A 14117-nucleotide genomic window follows, 5' to 3' on the forward strand; every position below is an offset into this window, starting at 1 on the left:
CTTCTGGCGGGAAAGAGTATACCGCCAATAATTTTCTATCGGGGGAAACCCACGTATCATCACACACTTCATTTAATTTATCTGATTCAGGAAAAACCACATGTAGTTTTTTCACACTCCACATAATACCCTTTTTTGTGGTACTTGTAGTATCAGAAATATGTAACATCTCCTTCATTGCCCTTAACAAGTAACGTGTGGCCCTAAAGGAAAATACGTTTGTTTCTTCACCGTCGACACTGGAGTCAGTGTCCGTGTCTGTGTCGACCGACTGAGGTAAAAGGACGTTTTAACGCCCCTGACGGTGTTTGAGACGCCTGGACAGGTACTAATTGGTTTGCCGGCCGTCTCATGTCGTCAACCGACCTTGCAGCGTGTTGACATTATCACGTAATTCTTTAAATAAGCCATCCATTCCGGTGTCGACTCCCTAGAGAGTGACATCACCATTACAGGCAATTGCTCCGCCTCCTCACCAACATCGTCCTCATACATGTCGACACACACGTACCGACACACAGCACACACACAGGGAATGCTCTGATAGAGGACAGGACCCCACTAGCCCTTTGGGGAGACAGAGGGAGAGTTTGCCAGCACACACCAAAAACGCTATAATTATACAGGGACAACCTTTATATAAGTGTTTTTCCCTTATAGCATCTTAATATATATAGTCATATCGCCAAATAAGTGCCCCCCCTCTCTGTTTTAACCCTGTTTCTGTAGTGCAGTGCAGGGGAGAGCCTGGGAGCCTTCCCACCAGCATTTCTGTGAGGGAAAATGGCGCTGTGTGCTGAGGAGAATAGGCCCCGCCCCCTTTTCGGCGGGCTTCTTCTCCCGTTTTTCTGAGACCTGGCAGGGGTTAAATACATCCATATAGCCCCCAGGGGCTATATGTGATGTATTTTTAGCCAGAATAAGGTACTATCATTGCTGCCCAGGGCGCCCCCCCCAGCGCCCTGCACCCTCAGTGACCGCTGCTATGAAGTGTGCTGACAACAATGGCGCACAGCTGCAGTGCTGTGCGCTACCTTATGAAGACTGAAAAGTCTTCTGCCGCCGGTTTCTGGACCTCTTCACTTTTCGGCATCTGCAAGGGGGTCGGCGGCGCGGCTCCGGGACGAACCCCAGGGTGAGACCTGTGTTCCGACTCCCTCTGGAGCTAATGGTGTCCAGTAGCCTAAGAAGCCAATCCATCCTGCACGCAGGTGAGTTCACTTCTCTCCCCTAAGTCCCTCGATGCAGTGAGCCTGTTGCCAGCAGGACTCACTGAAAATAAAAAAAAACCTAACAAAACTTTTACTCTAAGCAGCTCTTTAGGAGAGCCACCTAGATTGCACCCTTCTCGGCCGGGCACAAAAATCTAACTGAGGCTTGGAGGAGGGTCATGGGGGGAGGAGCCAGTGCACACCACCTGATCCTAAAGCTTTTACTTTTGTGCCCTGTCTCCTGCGGAGCCGATATTCCCCATGGTCCTGACGGAGTCCCCAGCATCCACTTAGGACGTCAGAGAAAGACTGAATAGTTATTTTTAGTACAATACCTACTTGAACAAGCACAGTTAAATATGTTTATTAATCAAGTTTGTCCTGCATACATTCTGGGGGAAAACTGCTATAGCACTGCTATAGAAACAGACTCCTTCACTCTACAGCCGGATCGGACGACATATCGTTAGGGTGTACCCAGCTAAAGTGCATCAAGTAGTGGCTGCTACTGTACAGGGCTGCTTATGGCAATTTCACTTAACTAGAGGTTACTTAAGTAGTTTTTTCTAAAAAAAAAAAACAAATAAAAAAACCTGTACTGGTACGTCCCTTTCATTAGGTCTCCAGTATCGGAGCATTACACATTTCATAGGTGGATTGACTGCTCGGAACAGCAGGCCAATAGGCCCCTTGTGAGATCTCCCCCTTCCACATTCCAGGAGTGCACTAAAGAGGTATATAACTTCACTGTAACCTCATTCTGTATCAGTCAGATTACACTACAGTTTTATACCTGGGCAGTACGGATGGTGTAATGGTTAGCATTACTGCCTCACAGCACTTAGGTCATGGGTTCGATTCTCACCACGGCCCTAACTGTGCGGGGTTTGTATATTCTCCCCGTACTTGCGTGGGTTTCCTCCGGGTACTCCGGTTTCCTCCCACAGTCCAAAAATATACTGGTAGGTTAATTGGCTCCCAACAAAATGAACACTAGCATGAATGTGTGTGCGTGTACATGTGGTAGGGAATATAGATTGTAAGCTTCACTGGGGCAGGGACTGATGTGAATGGGAAAATATTCTCTGTAAAGCGCCGCGGAATGTGTGCGCTATATAAATAACTGGTAATAATACCCGTTTCTGTGTTTATACTGTCCTCTGTCAGATTGTGTTTTGCAGTAGTCTGCTGAACATGCTTACCAATATCACTAAACAGTGCTACCGTATTACTGAATTATACCAGTCTTTACTGCAATTGCACTTCTGTTTGTGTTTACAGTAGAACACTGTTTATTTTATTAAGGTCGCTACCTATGACCTGTTTTGGTCCAATTGGAGCTTACAGTGGCACAGTACAATTGAGTTATACTGCACATGTCTATTAATGTAACTGAACGCTCTTCTGCTAGATTGTGCTTACTGCGGTGCAGCATCCTAGACAGGGAACTCGGCTTTAGGGCCTACAGAAGCCAGCCTTAATATTTTAAGTTGGGAAGCTGCACCCTACTCTGCAGGGTGGTGGCCCTTAGAGGAAGTACGGCCACCGGTGAAGACTGCATCTCAAGTGTAACGATGTATACCTGCTAAAGTGCAGTCTTCTCCTGGTAGGCTCAGCTGACAACACACCGGCTGTATACAGTATCTGCACTGTGAACTGTTTTACCTACTGTATCAATAGGAATTATCTATGAGACCTTGAAAATATGGTACCAGTTTTGAAAAATAATTATTTCGCTCAAGCTTTCTGAATTATCAGTTAACTACACATTGGCTATTGAAGCATTTATTACAGCAAGATAATTTATTATCTCCAACTATGTCATATGTGATGTTTGTCTATCTGTATGTGATTACAATACTTGTTTTTAAAGTACAGTAATAAAAGTAAAATTTTATAGGTGGAATTCAAATGTTATATCACGCCCAATCTCCTGTCTAAAATGATCTCCATTATCGTGCATATCGCACCCATAGTAATCAGGTTTAGCCGTGTAAATGGTTGGGTGCCTTGCTACTCCAAGGGTAGCAAGCTAAAATAATGATACCATGCCCCCGAGGGCAGAAACAGAATGGGTGTGGAAAGGGGTGAAAAGAATTTAATCCCGCCCTATAACTGTAAGAATGCCCCCAGAAAGAGAGTTTCTTCTGCCCCTTCTTGTATATACATTCACCATACTCTCAGGGGAGCACCTCCACCTGAGACAGTTCTAAGTGAAATTCCACTTGATAAAACCATGGTACTTCTATTACACTTTGGAACAATATATTCTTAGCAATTGATTTACACCCTAATTGATACACCAGTGCTCAGGTCCCCCCCCTCCCCTTTTCCCCTCAAATATCTAAACACATGGCATTCCACAGTTTCTAAACTTTAAAATGGTACAAAAGGCGTTGATTTAGGCTAGTTTGTTGGTAGAGTTGTGCACTTTTGTTGGTAGAGTTGTGCTAGGTTGGATTATGGCTAGTTTGTTGGTAGAGTTGTGCACTTTTGTTGGTAGAGTTGTGCTAGGTTGGATTATGGCTAGTTTGTTGGTAGAGTTGTGCACTTTTGTTGGTAGAGTTGTGCTAGGTTGGATTATGGCTAGTTTGTTGGTAGAGTTGTGCACTTTTGTTGGTAAAGTTGTGCTAGGTTGGATTATGGCTAGTTTGTTGGTAGAGTTGTGCACTTTTGTTGGTAGAGTTGTGCTAGGTTGGATTATGGCTAGTTTGTTGGTAGAGTTGTGCACTTTTGTTGGTAAAGTTGTGCTAGTTTGGATTATGGCTAGTTTGTTGGTAGAGTTGTGCACTTTTGTTGGTAGAGTTGTGCTAGGTTGGATTATGGCTAGTTTGTTGGTAGAGTTGTGCACTATTTCCATTGGGCTTCCATAAGCTCAAGAACTCAAACTGATCCGTGGGACAACTTGACTTACAGTAAGCAGCCTTGTCAGATTATTAACATTTATTATAAGTATGTGTTCCCCAGAGGGATTCAGGAATGGATTTACTGTAACAATGAGTACCAAAAATTCTCTTTCATCACTTTCATAAATTATATGATGCCTCACACATGGACTTAAAATATTAGATTTCCATTTATTCCAACTCTTTCAAAATAAAAATCTAATTAATCAGAAACAGACTAAAGAATAAGCAAATCTTTACAGAAAATGTACCCACGAAAAAGTAGGACAAAAGTTGGACTAAAGATTAGTACTAACCTTGGGAGGGGAGGTTAATGCATTTGCACATCCTTCATAGGCATTATACATTAACTTGTCCAGATTCTCTATGTACTGAAGCAGTAGCACTAAGCGTAGCTGATTATTGGCATGCCCTTCATCGTTGTCTGCAGTTGTCCACTGACTAACATCCTGGTCCGGATTCAGAGTGTGAGCAGCCAGGCTTCGAATAATACCTCCAGACACAAGCAACATATAATTAAGTACATTTCAGGTAAGTAAAAAACAAAACAAAACAGGTGACAAAAAGAAAAAGTTGAAGTTTAAAAAGTATAAATAAAACAAACCGCATAACACCACGCCTTAACCCAGTGGTTCCAAAACCTTCTTGAATCATGGCACCCTCAGCATTTCTTTCACGGCACCCCTAGGCTAAAAGTTTATTGATAAATTTGAAAAAAATTATTTAAGTAAACTGTGCTTACCTGTCATCCTTAGGTTCATTTATGTGGTGGTGTACAATTTTGTTTCTGATTGTCCATGTTTTATGATTGGCAGCCAATAGCACTAGGTTTGCCTATCATTTTGACCATAAATAATTTGATTTGATCCTGGACCACTAACCCAAGGCACCCCTGCAAGAGCCACACGGCTCCCCATGGTGCCTAGGAACAGTTTGAGAACCACTGCCTTAACACTTCCCAAATCACAATAATAATAATAATAATAATAATAATAATAATAATAATAACAACACTACTACATTCAGTTTCTCCTGCAATACAAATTGACACACTTGCATTCACTGTTTGTCTGAGGGGAAAAAAAAATCCTAATCAAAGGCTGAACAGGAAACAATGCCATGTCATACAGCCATAGGTGGAATACAATACCTTCAATAGTTTGGAACGTATCTTGTGCCCTTCCAAGAGGCGTGCGTAACTTGGAGAGGACAGTGAACTGAGCAGCTTCCCAAACAGCCCACTGCCAGAGGACAGCCTCAGTCTTCAGCAGGTTTCGGGGAATGAGCGAGTCTCGTTTATCCAGTCTTTGACAACTGTAGAACAACCTTTCCAGCCAATTATCTTTGCTAGGAGAAATAACATCATGCTTAAAAGCACGCATTTTTTACATAGATCTACTAACAGATCTAGCCACAGGACAGCCCAACTTTAGAGCAATAAAAAATTACATGGCCGATGAAGTGTGGTCTCATTCCATTCTAATTCTTTTTTTTTCAAAAGAGGAAAGTTGGCATTTATGAAACTCAGAGACCTACAGATGTGTCCACTTACATCTAGCATTCATGCACGTTAAACAGCCCTTCTAGTCACGCCATGACGTGGTGTGACTTGGTAGCGCAGAGCTCCTTTTTGTGCGGCGTTTTACATTAGGAATGAGTCTTGTTCACAAAACGATGCCCATAAGACGCAAAAGCAGTTTATGCCGATTAAAATGATATGCAGCATGCTTATATTTTGTGTGCAATCCTAGCTGTATCTGCATATGAAATTAAAATGTAACGTACCATTTCGTATGCAGATACAGAATATAGGCATGTCTATATTTTAATTAGCAGAGTCTGCTTGTGCGTCCTATTTGCATAGCGATTTGAGTAAGACGCAGGTTCGGCAAAAAAACCAAGACTCACAACGCTAATGTAGTTGCATGGAACCTGTCAGCTTACTCGAGCCAGACATCTCCCGCTCCGTGGTATATTGAGGCAAGATGCATAAGGACACATCTGTATACACTATGATCATGATGTAGAGTAAGTACTACACCAGTTTCAGTAGCATAACATGTGGAATCAGCTCTGGGAAAACCAAAACATGTATATGTGCCCATGGGGCAGAGTACAGTAAAGGCATATTAGCGCAACATCAAGCACATGCAGAGTGACAGTCAGAAGAACGCAGATCTAAGAAAGCCATATTATCTGGTGGTCATCGGGTGTAGTTACAAATGTATTGATTACTCTGAAAGTTGTCAGCTCTAGAGACCTACTTGTAATTTGCTGATTGCAAATGAAATGCTGAGACTGATAGGCACTTACTTCATTGCTCATTTATCATGCTTTTCTATGCGTTTTAGCAAAAGCGAGATTTTTTTTACTCACCATAAAATCTCTTCCTCCGAGTTTATCAGGAGGACGCTGCGTCATTACCTTCGTGTTAGAGTGTGTGGGCTATGGAGTTTGGCTCTAAAACATATAAAAACTAACTCCACCACCTCTAACCTCAGTCTACGCTTAGAAAAGCCGCACGGAGGAACAAAACAACATAACCACGCCAACAAGAAGAAAAAAAAATGGCAAGAAACCAGACTTCGAGGAAGAGTTTTTACGGTGAGTAAAAGAAATAAGCAATTTCCTCTTTCATCCATCTAGGGGACTCTGCATCATAACCTCTCGGAATTCCGAAAGCAAGCTAAGAAGAACCAACAGCACGAGTCGAATGAGCTCGCAGCAGGGTCGAAACATGTGATAAATTCATAAAGTGACAAGCATGCGAGCCTGAATCATAGTCCGGACCACATACAAGCCTTTAGCCCTTCGGATGATGGATTCAAGAGCCGTGCTGTCAAAGCCAATCAATATAAATTGTAGTGTTGGACTTTGAAGGAGGAGATCAGGCCAAATAGACAGATGGAAAGGAAAAGCGGTCAACATGCTCTAAAGAAGGGCATACCATCGGTGACGAGGCTAGTCTGGTGCAATCAAAATGACTGGAAGAGCCTCTCGCTGAATGCGCTGGAGAACTTGTGGAATCATTGCCAAAGGCAGAACCAAGAACCAGAGGCGAAACTGCCAAAGAGACGTCATGGCATCCACGAGAGCTGCCCGAGGGTCATGGGAGCGAGCGCCATATCGAGGCAGTTTTCTGTTTAGACAAGACACCATGAGATCTATGTTGGGATAGCACCACCTGGAGATGAGAGTCATAAAGACCTCCTGGTTGAGCTTCCATTCCCCAGGATGAACACTGTAGTGACTGAGAAAATCGGCTTCCCAGTTTTCCACTCCTGGGATGAAAACGGCCAATATAGCTGGTACTTAAAGTCCCGCTCAACGAAGAGTGTGCTAGACCTCTCTCATGGACCTCCAGTTCCGCCTTGCTTGTTGATGCAGGCCACCAGTCACATCGTCCAATTGGATATGGAAAGGATGACCCTGTGGCAAATGTTAAACTTGTACCAGGATGTTGTGAATTGACCGCAAGTCAAGAATGTTAACTGGAAGTGCCAATTCGATGTCGGACTAAAGACCCTAAAAAATGCTGATGATGAAACACTACACCCCATCCCGTGAGACTGGCATCTATTGTAACAATCACCCAGGAGAATCCCTGGTCAGAAGCCACCACTGAAGGGACTAGAGGGAATGAACAGACAGGCGGAACAGCAGAATCAGATGAAGGTTGAAATAAGGACCTGGCAACCAAAAATGCATTAGCAGCCTGAGACTGACGGAGCTCAGCTATAGCTTCAGTCATAGAACAAAAAATGTTCCGGCACATGCTGTGCAGAGGGTGCCTGGCTCCGTGCAACCTTTTGGTAATTTCTCGGCACAATGTGAACAAGTAAAATAGTGGATCCTGTTTCACCTTTGCGAGCAATGTCTGGTTTACATGACACGGTATCAAGAAAATAAATATTGTCCACCGCCCAAACTTATACAGATATTAAACTGAGAGCTATGCAATGAAGCTGGAAGGAAGTTGCAATAGACAAGCAAGAACGGGCAGGGAGAGTTGGTGAAGGAACAGACTACCTAAGAAATAGTGAACTGTACCTCCCCCCTAAAACAAACGGGAAAATATGAATGAAAAGGATAAAATCCAGTGGGCCAACTACACAAACCTGTAATAGTCCCACAATACTTGCTACTGGAGTAGCACCAGGGTGCAGAGAATGACAGGGAGCCGTCCTACCAAGCGCGCTCTGCTGACTGAGCTGCAGAAAATATTGCTTAGAGCGGAGATCTCGACTGTGGGGTTGTTGGGGGCTAGGCTAAGCAGTGCAGGCAGTCGGGACTGACTATTATTAACAATTTCTTATATAGCACAGCATATTCCGTTGCGCTTTACAATTAGAAGAGTAATAGAACAAAACTGGGCAAAAACAGACAGACAGTGGTAGGAAGGCCCTCCTCACAAGCTTACAATCTAGATAGGCACCCTGTTTAAAAACACATACAGTAAGCCCCAACAATCCCATTGCCTGACTATGCACCAGAAAGAGCCGGCAGCCGCACACACCCCCATGCTGATTTCAGGACTCCTATTAGTGAGCACAGCATGGAGCCGGATGTAGGGAGCAGAGCTGTGCTAGCAGAAACGGGTCTGAGCACCAAGGGGCACAAGAGATATGGGGAAAGCAGCCCAGCGCTACCTAGGTAGGCTGGGCTGCTCTTACCCGACCCATTGCCTCCTCGGATCTGTGAAACAACAAGAGGTAGAGCCCCAGAGACCTCAGAGGTTTGGCGACTTACCAGAGGCTGTGTAGAGTGAGAACACAAGCACACAGAAGCCCAATACCTAACTCACTCTTTTTGTGCTTGTCTCCTGTAAACAGGGGGGTGTAGCATGGCTGACCCGAGGTCAGGAGACCGCCGGCCAGCTTACCGACGCCGGGATCCTGGCAGCATACAGACGCCGGGATCCCGGCAGGGAGTGGCGAGTGCAGCAAGCCCCTTGCGGGCTCGCTGCGCTCGCCATGCTGCGGGCTCGGTGGCGACCGCCACTCTATGGGTGTCGTGGACACCCACGAGAGGAAATAGTCCCTGTTGGTCGGCATGCCGACCATCGGGATAGTGAGGGGTCGGGATGGTGGAGGAGGTCATGTGACTGTCGGTCTCCCGACCGCCAGTCACATGAATACCACCCACACAGGGACTATGCACAAATTATAAAAACAGAAAATATCAGAAATTAAACCTAACTAGAGGAAAAAGTGTCCCTGCACTCCAAGGAATAAAGATTAAAGATTAGACTGAGGTACTGCTGGAGGAGGGAGGGGCTGGAGGGGGGAGAAGTTCGTTTTTATATGTTTTAGTGCCAAACTCTATAGCCCACACACTCTAACCCAGAGGTAATGACGCAGCGTCCCCCAGATGGATGAAAGAGGATTTTTTTTTGATTTTTTTTTTACTTTACTGTTCACGAGTTAGAGATGTTCCTGCTGTATTTAAGAGGCTCTTAGTATTACTGATTACAAATAGATGAACATTTTGAAATCAAAACAAATGGTTATGAATACGAGTGCAAGTGTGGTATATAAGTGATGTTAACTGGGTGCATATGCAGAGCTGTAGATATCTGGGGAAAAATTATGCGATTGCGATTAGTTTTAATTATGTTAATTATTTTTCTACAAAGTCGGCATTTGTCCCCATGTCCGTTGAAGCCTCTGTAAGTGAAAAAAGTTGTGTGTAGAACATTCACTTTATCAAATATTGGAATTAAGCAAACAATGTGCTTCTCAAATTGCTCACTGAATTGAAGACCAATAACATCTGAACAGGTTAGTTTTCATCCCATGAGCAGCTTTCTGAGATCCTGAAAAGCTCCTAAAGTGTGACCATTACAGTGAAAGAGCAATGCTGTTCATCTGTCACACCACAGGACACCAAACTGAGTACATTTGCCTACTGAAGCCCTTTAAAGTGAGAGGGCAACAGCATGACCTTTAATGTCATACTTGGATTATTTCCCCTCTTGAGAAGACATGTAGTCAGAAATCCAGCAGCAGGATGCTGACAGACAAAATCCCGATGGCAAGTATTGGGGTAAAGGGGATAGGGTTAGTTTTAGGCACTAGGGGGAGGGTTAGGGTTAGGCAGCGGTAGGAGATGGTTAAGGTTTTGACTGCCTAAGGGGACTGTAAGATTGTTGATTGTGGGAGAGGTGCAGTAGGGTTAGGGCTAAAATACTTACCAAAGTCTGTCGGGATGGGGAGCTCTGGCACTTTTTACCCAACCCCTCCAAAATGCAGAAATAAATGGTATTCTAAAATTCCTGTCTGATATAACAACCCTAAAGATGGTAGATGCTTCCATTTGAAAAAAAACATTGTGATTTTCAAAAGCAAACTTACCCTGATCGGTGAGAGTTCCCGTAGAGAATAAAACTGATCACATCGGAAAAGTCCTGTGGGTGGAATGTGTTGCTGGGAGATTTGCCCATGTGGTTTCGAATTGCAGAGGATATTTCCTGCATTTCCGTGTGATTGGTGTTACTGTAATAGACAAATTACTTCATTACTTACAATACAACTTAATGCTTTAGATGCATCACTACTTAGCTAATACAATAAAGGCCTGACAAACTGCTTTTTAACAGGGTTTGCCCACTATTATATTTTGTTTTCAACTGATGAGTATAAAGGTAATGACCAGGTAGAAAACTAAGAGGGGCTAAAGCCACAATGAGCATTCAGCCAACTCTGAAAGCTCCAGAACCCTCTCTCCCACTCTCTCACCTATAGGCCACCTGAACCCAGAAAGAAAGAAACTGCGGGTGATGGGTCATATTCTTTACTGTGATAATTGATGAGAGCAAACAGAGTCTGGGCAACTCCTGGGACATGGAATGGAACAATCACAAACTGTGAAATACGGGTTACATAGAAGAAAACAGAATTGCTTGAAAGTAAAAGCTTAATTTATAGAACTGCCTTGTCCAAGGTCTCGACACCAAGAACATCTGGTAAAGCTATATAGCTCATTTAAGCTCTAATTAAAAAAGGGACCTTATGATACAATGCTGGTTAAAGAGGAGCACGCCATGGTTGATCAGCAGTCAACCTGATTGCAACAGGGATAAGGAATAAAGCAAATAGTTGGAAAAATGCAGATGAGTTGAAATGACTACAGAACCATCAGCATGCCTATGAGTTTGAGATTGTGAGTCAAGCCCAAGTACTGGGAGTAGGAGGAGAGTAGGAAAAAGCCACACAAGGAGAGCGCCGTGGGCCTAGACTGCCACAACCCTGGAAACCACCAAGCAAACGAGGGGCATTAGGGTGGGAGACCAGTGCCTCCCAAGGAATCATCAGGTAAGAACCAAAATCACATTTTATTTTTCTTCTATGGGAACACTGGAAAACGTTGGGATGTCCCAAAGCTTTCCCCTATGGGAGGGAACACTCCTATGGAAAGTACCTTTGACCCAAAATTAGCATCTCTACGAAGCGTCACACCTGTAGAAACTAGGACAAAGTAACTGCCTTGTCAAGTTGCTCCACCGAGACACTCCACCAAGCCGTCCAGGAAATGCTCACTGATAAAGTGGGCACTCACCAAATCTAGAACTGGAAGGTTGGCCAGAGTATGCTTGGTAGCAGGCCAGCCCCTTTTATGATCAGAAGTTGTTTTTGGTCCTGTCAAAATAGATGCGCAGGGTCCACAAAACATCTAGAGAGGAGAGCATAGATCATATTGAGCTACCACTGGAAAAGAAGGTACCACTATTTCTTGATTGATACTGAATTGAGAAATCAACTTCGAAAGAAAACCTAATCTGGTGCGGAGGACCGCACAGTCCGGGTGGATAATAAGAAAAGGGGATTTGTGAGACAAGGCCCTACAATTAGGTACCCGCTGAGAAGGAGACACAGTGAGAAGGAGACACAGTGGGAAGGAACACAGTCTTCCATGTGAAACAGTGTAGGTCCACTGACTCCAAAGGCCCAAAATTATGAGACCGAAGAGCCCGTAAAACCAGAACCAAACCCCATGGTGCTACTGGATGAAGACTGGGTGGATAAATGTGAAGGGCTGTACCACCAGCAGAAGTGCAATACTGAAAACCCACCCAGTGAGGGCAGATACCTAAACCTTGAGGGAAGAAAGACCTAACTTCTATTGGGAAAAAAATAGAGATGAGCGGGTTCGGTTCCCCGAGAACCAAACCCTACCGGACTTCACGTCCCGAGCCCGGATCAGAGTCCTGCTCGGGTTTTCCCACCTGACTCGGAAACCAGAATGAGGCAAAACGTCATCCCGCTGTCAGATTCTCGTGGGGTTTGGATTCAATATAAGGAGCCGCGAGAGGACGGGTCTTCATCCTCAGTATCCTTCATCAGTACAGTGATGGTGTCCCTGTACTGCCGCATATGTCCAGTGGTACTGCCACATAACTCCAGTCCAGCGGTACTGGCGTATAAGTGCAGTGGTACTGACCTGTGCTGCATATTATTTATTCCATTTAAAGGGGTTAATATTTAATCCAAATAATTTTTACAGGGTTTGCCCTGTATAGTGTAGGGATACGCTGTCCTGTGCCGCATATTGTGTTATATAACTCCAGAGAAATAATAGAGAACAAAAATTTGGAGGATAAAATAGGGAAAGATCAAGAACCACTTCCTCCTAATGCTGAAGCTACTGCCACTAGTCATGACAGACCATGAAATGCCATCAACGTCGTCTGCCAAGGCTGATGCCCAATGTGATAGTAGAGGGCATGTAAAATCCAAAAACCCAAAGTTCAGTAAAAAGACCCCAAAAAATTAATTGAAATGGTCTGAGGAGTTACGTAAACTTGTCAATATGCCATTTACGACACAAAGTGGGAAGGAATGGCTCAGGCCCTGGCCTATGTTCATGAGTAGTGGTTCAGCTTCACATGACGATGGAAGCCCTCATCCTCTCGCTAGAAAAATAAGAGTTAAGCTGGCAAAAGCACAGTAAAGAACTGTGCGTTCCAAGATGGTATCACAAATCCCCAAGGAGAGTCCAAGTGTGTCGGCGGTTGCGATGCCTGACCTTCCCAACACTGGACGGGAAGAGATGGCTCCTTCCACCATTTGCACACCCTCTGCAAGTGCTGGAAGTAGCACCCACAGCCCAGTTTCTGATATTCAAATTGAAGATGTCACTGTTGAAGTACACCAGGATGAGGATATGGGTGTTGCTGGCGCTGAGGAGGAAATTGACGATGAGGATTCTGATGGTGATGCGGTTTGTTTAAATCAGGCACTGGGGGAGACTGTTGTCCGTGGGATGAATAAGCCCATTGTGATGCCTGGGCAAAATACCAATAAAGCCACCTCTTCGGTGTGGAATTATTTCTCCACAAATCCGGACAACAGATGTCAAGTCATATGTTACCTCTGTCAATCTGTAATTTATTTATTAACCGTTTCTTATATAGCGCAGCATATTCCGTTGCGCTTTATAATAAGTAATAAGTAGGGATAAGGACATTAACCACTTAGGAACATCCTCCCTTATACGTCACCTGCTGCGCATTCTTCAGAAGTCAGTGTCAAGTTCTGAAACTTTGGGTAAGAGCGTAAGCAGTCCACTGACCCCTAAATCCCTTCTTCCTCTTGTACCCAAGCTCCTGCAAGCCACACCACCAACTCCCTCAACTTCCACCTCAGTCAGGAATGTTAGTATTCCTGCAGGCCATGTCACTGGCAAGACTGAGGAGTCCTCTCCTAACCGGGATTGTTCCGGAGGATCCTTGAGTGGTACGCCTACTGCTGCTGCTGTTGTTGCTGGGAGTCGATCGGCATCCCAGAGGGGAAGTCGGAAGACCACTTATACTACTTCAACTATGCAATTGACTGTCCAACAGTCCTTTGTGAGGAAGATTAAATATGACAGCAGTCATCCTGTTGCAAAGCGGATAACTGAGGCCTTGACAGGTATGTTGGTGTTAGACTTGCGTCCGGTATCCGACATTAGTTCAGTGGGACTTAGAGAATATATGAGGTAGTGTGTCCCCGGTACTAAA

General features: G+C 44.4%; 1 protein-coding gene across 2 annotated transcripts in view; it reads right to left on the reverse strand.

Annotated features, from left to right (window-relative positions):
- The window catches only part of SMG1 (SMG1 nonsense mediated mRNA decay associated PI3K related kinase), a 408649-nt gene that overhangs the window by 206711 nt on the left and 187821 nt on the right, over positions 1–14117 (reverse strand). For both annotated transcript variants that reach the window (XM_063934392.1, XM_063934391.1), the window contains exons 19-21: positions 10471–10611; positions 5268–5464; positions 4414–4610 (exon numbers count right to left, since the gene is read on the reverse strand). In XM_063934392.1, coding sequence (XP_063790462.1) covers positions 4414–4610; positions 5268–5464; positions 10471–10611 — 535 coding nt within the window. The remainder of the gene's footprint in view (positions 1–4413; positions 4611–5267; positions 5465–10470; positions 10612–14117) is intronic.

Source organism: Pseudophryne corroboree, chromosome 7 (genome assembly GCF_028390025.1).
Source record: "Pseudophryne corroboree isolate aPseCor3 chromosome 7, aPseCor3.hap2, whole genome shotgun sequence".
NCBI lineage: Eukaryota > Metazoa > Chordata > Amphibia > Anura > Myobatrachidae > Pseudophryne > Pseudophryne corroboree.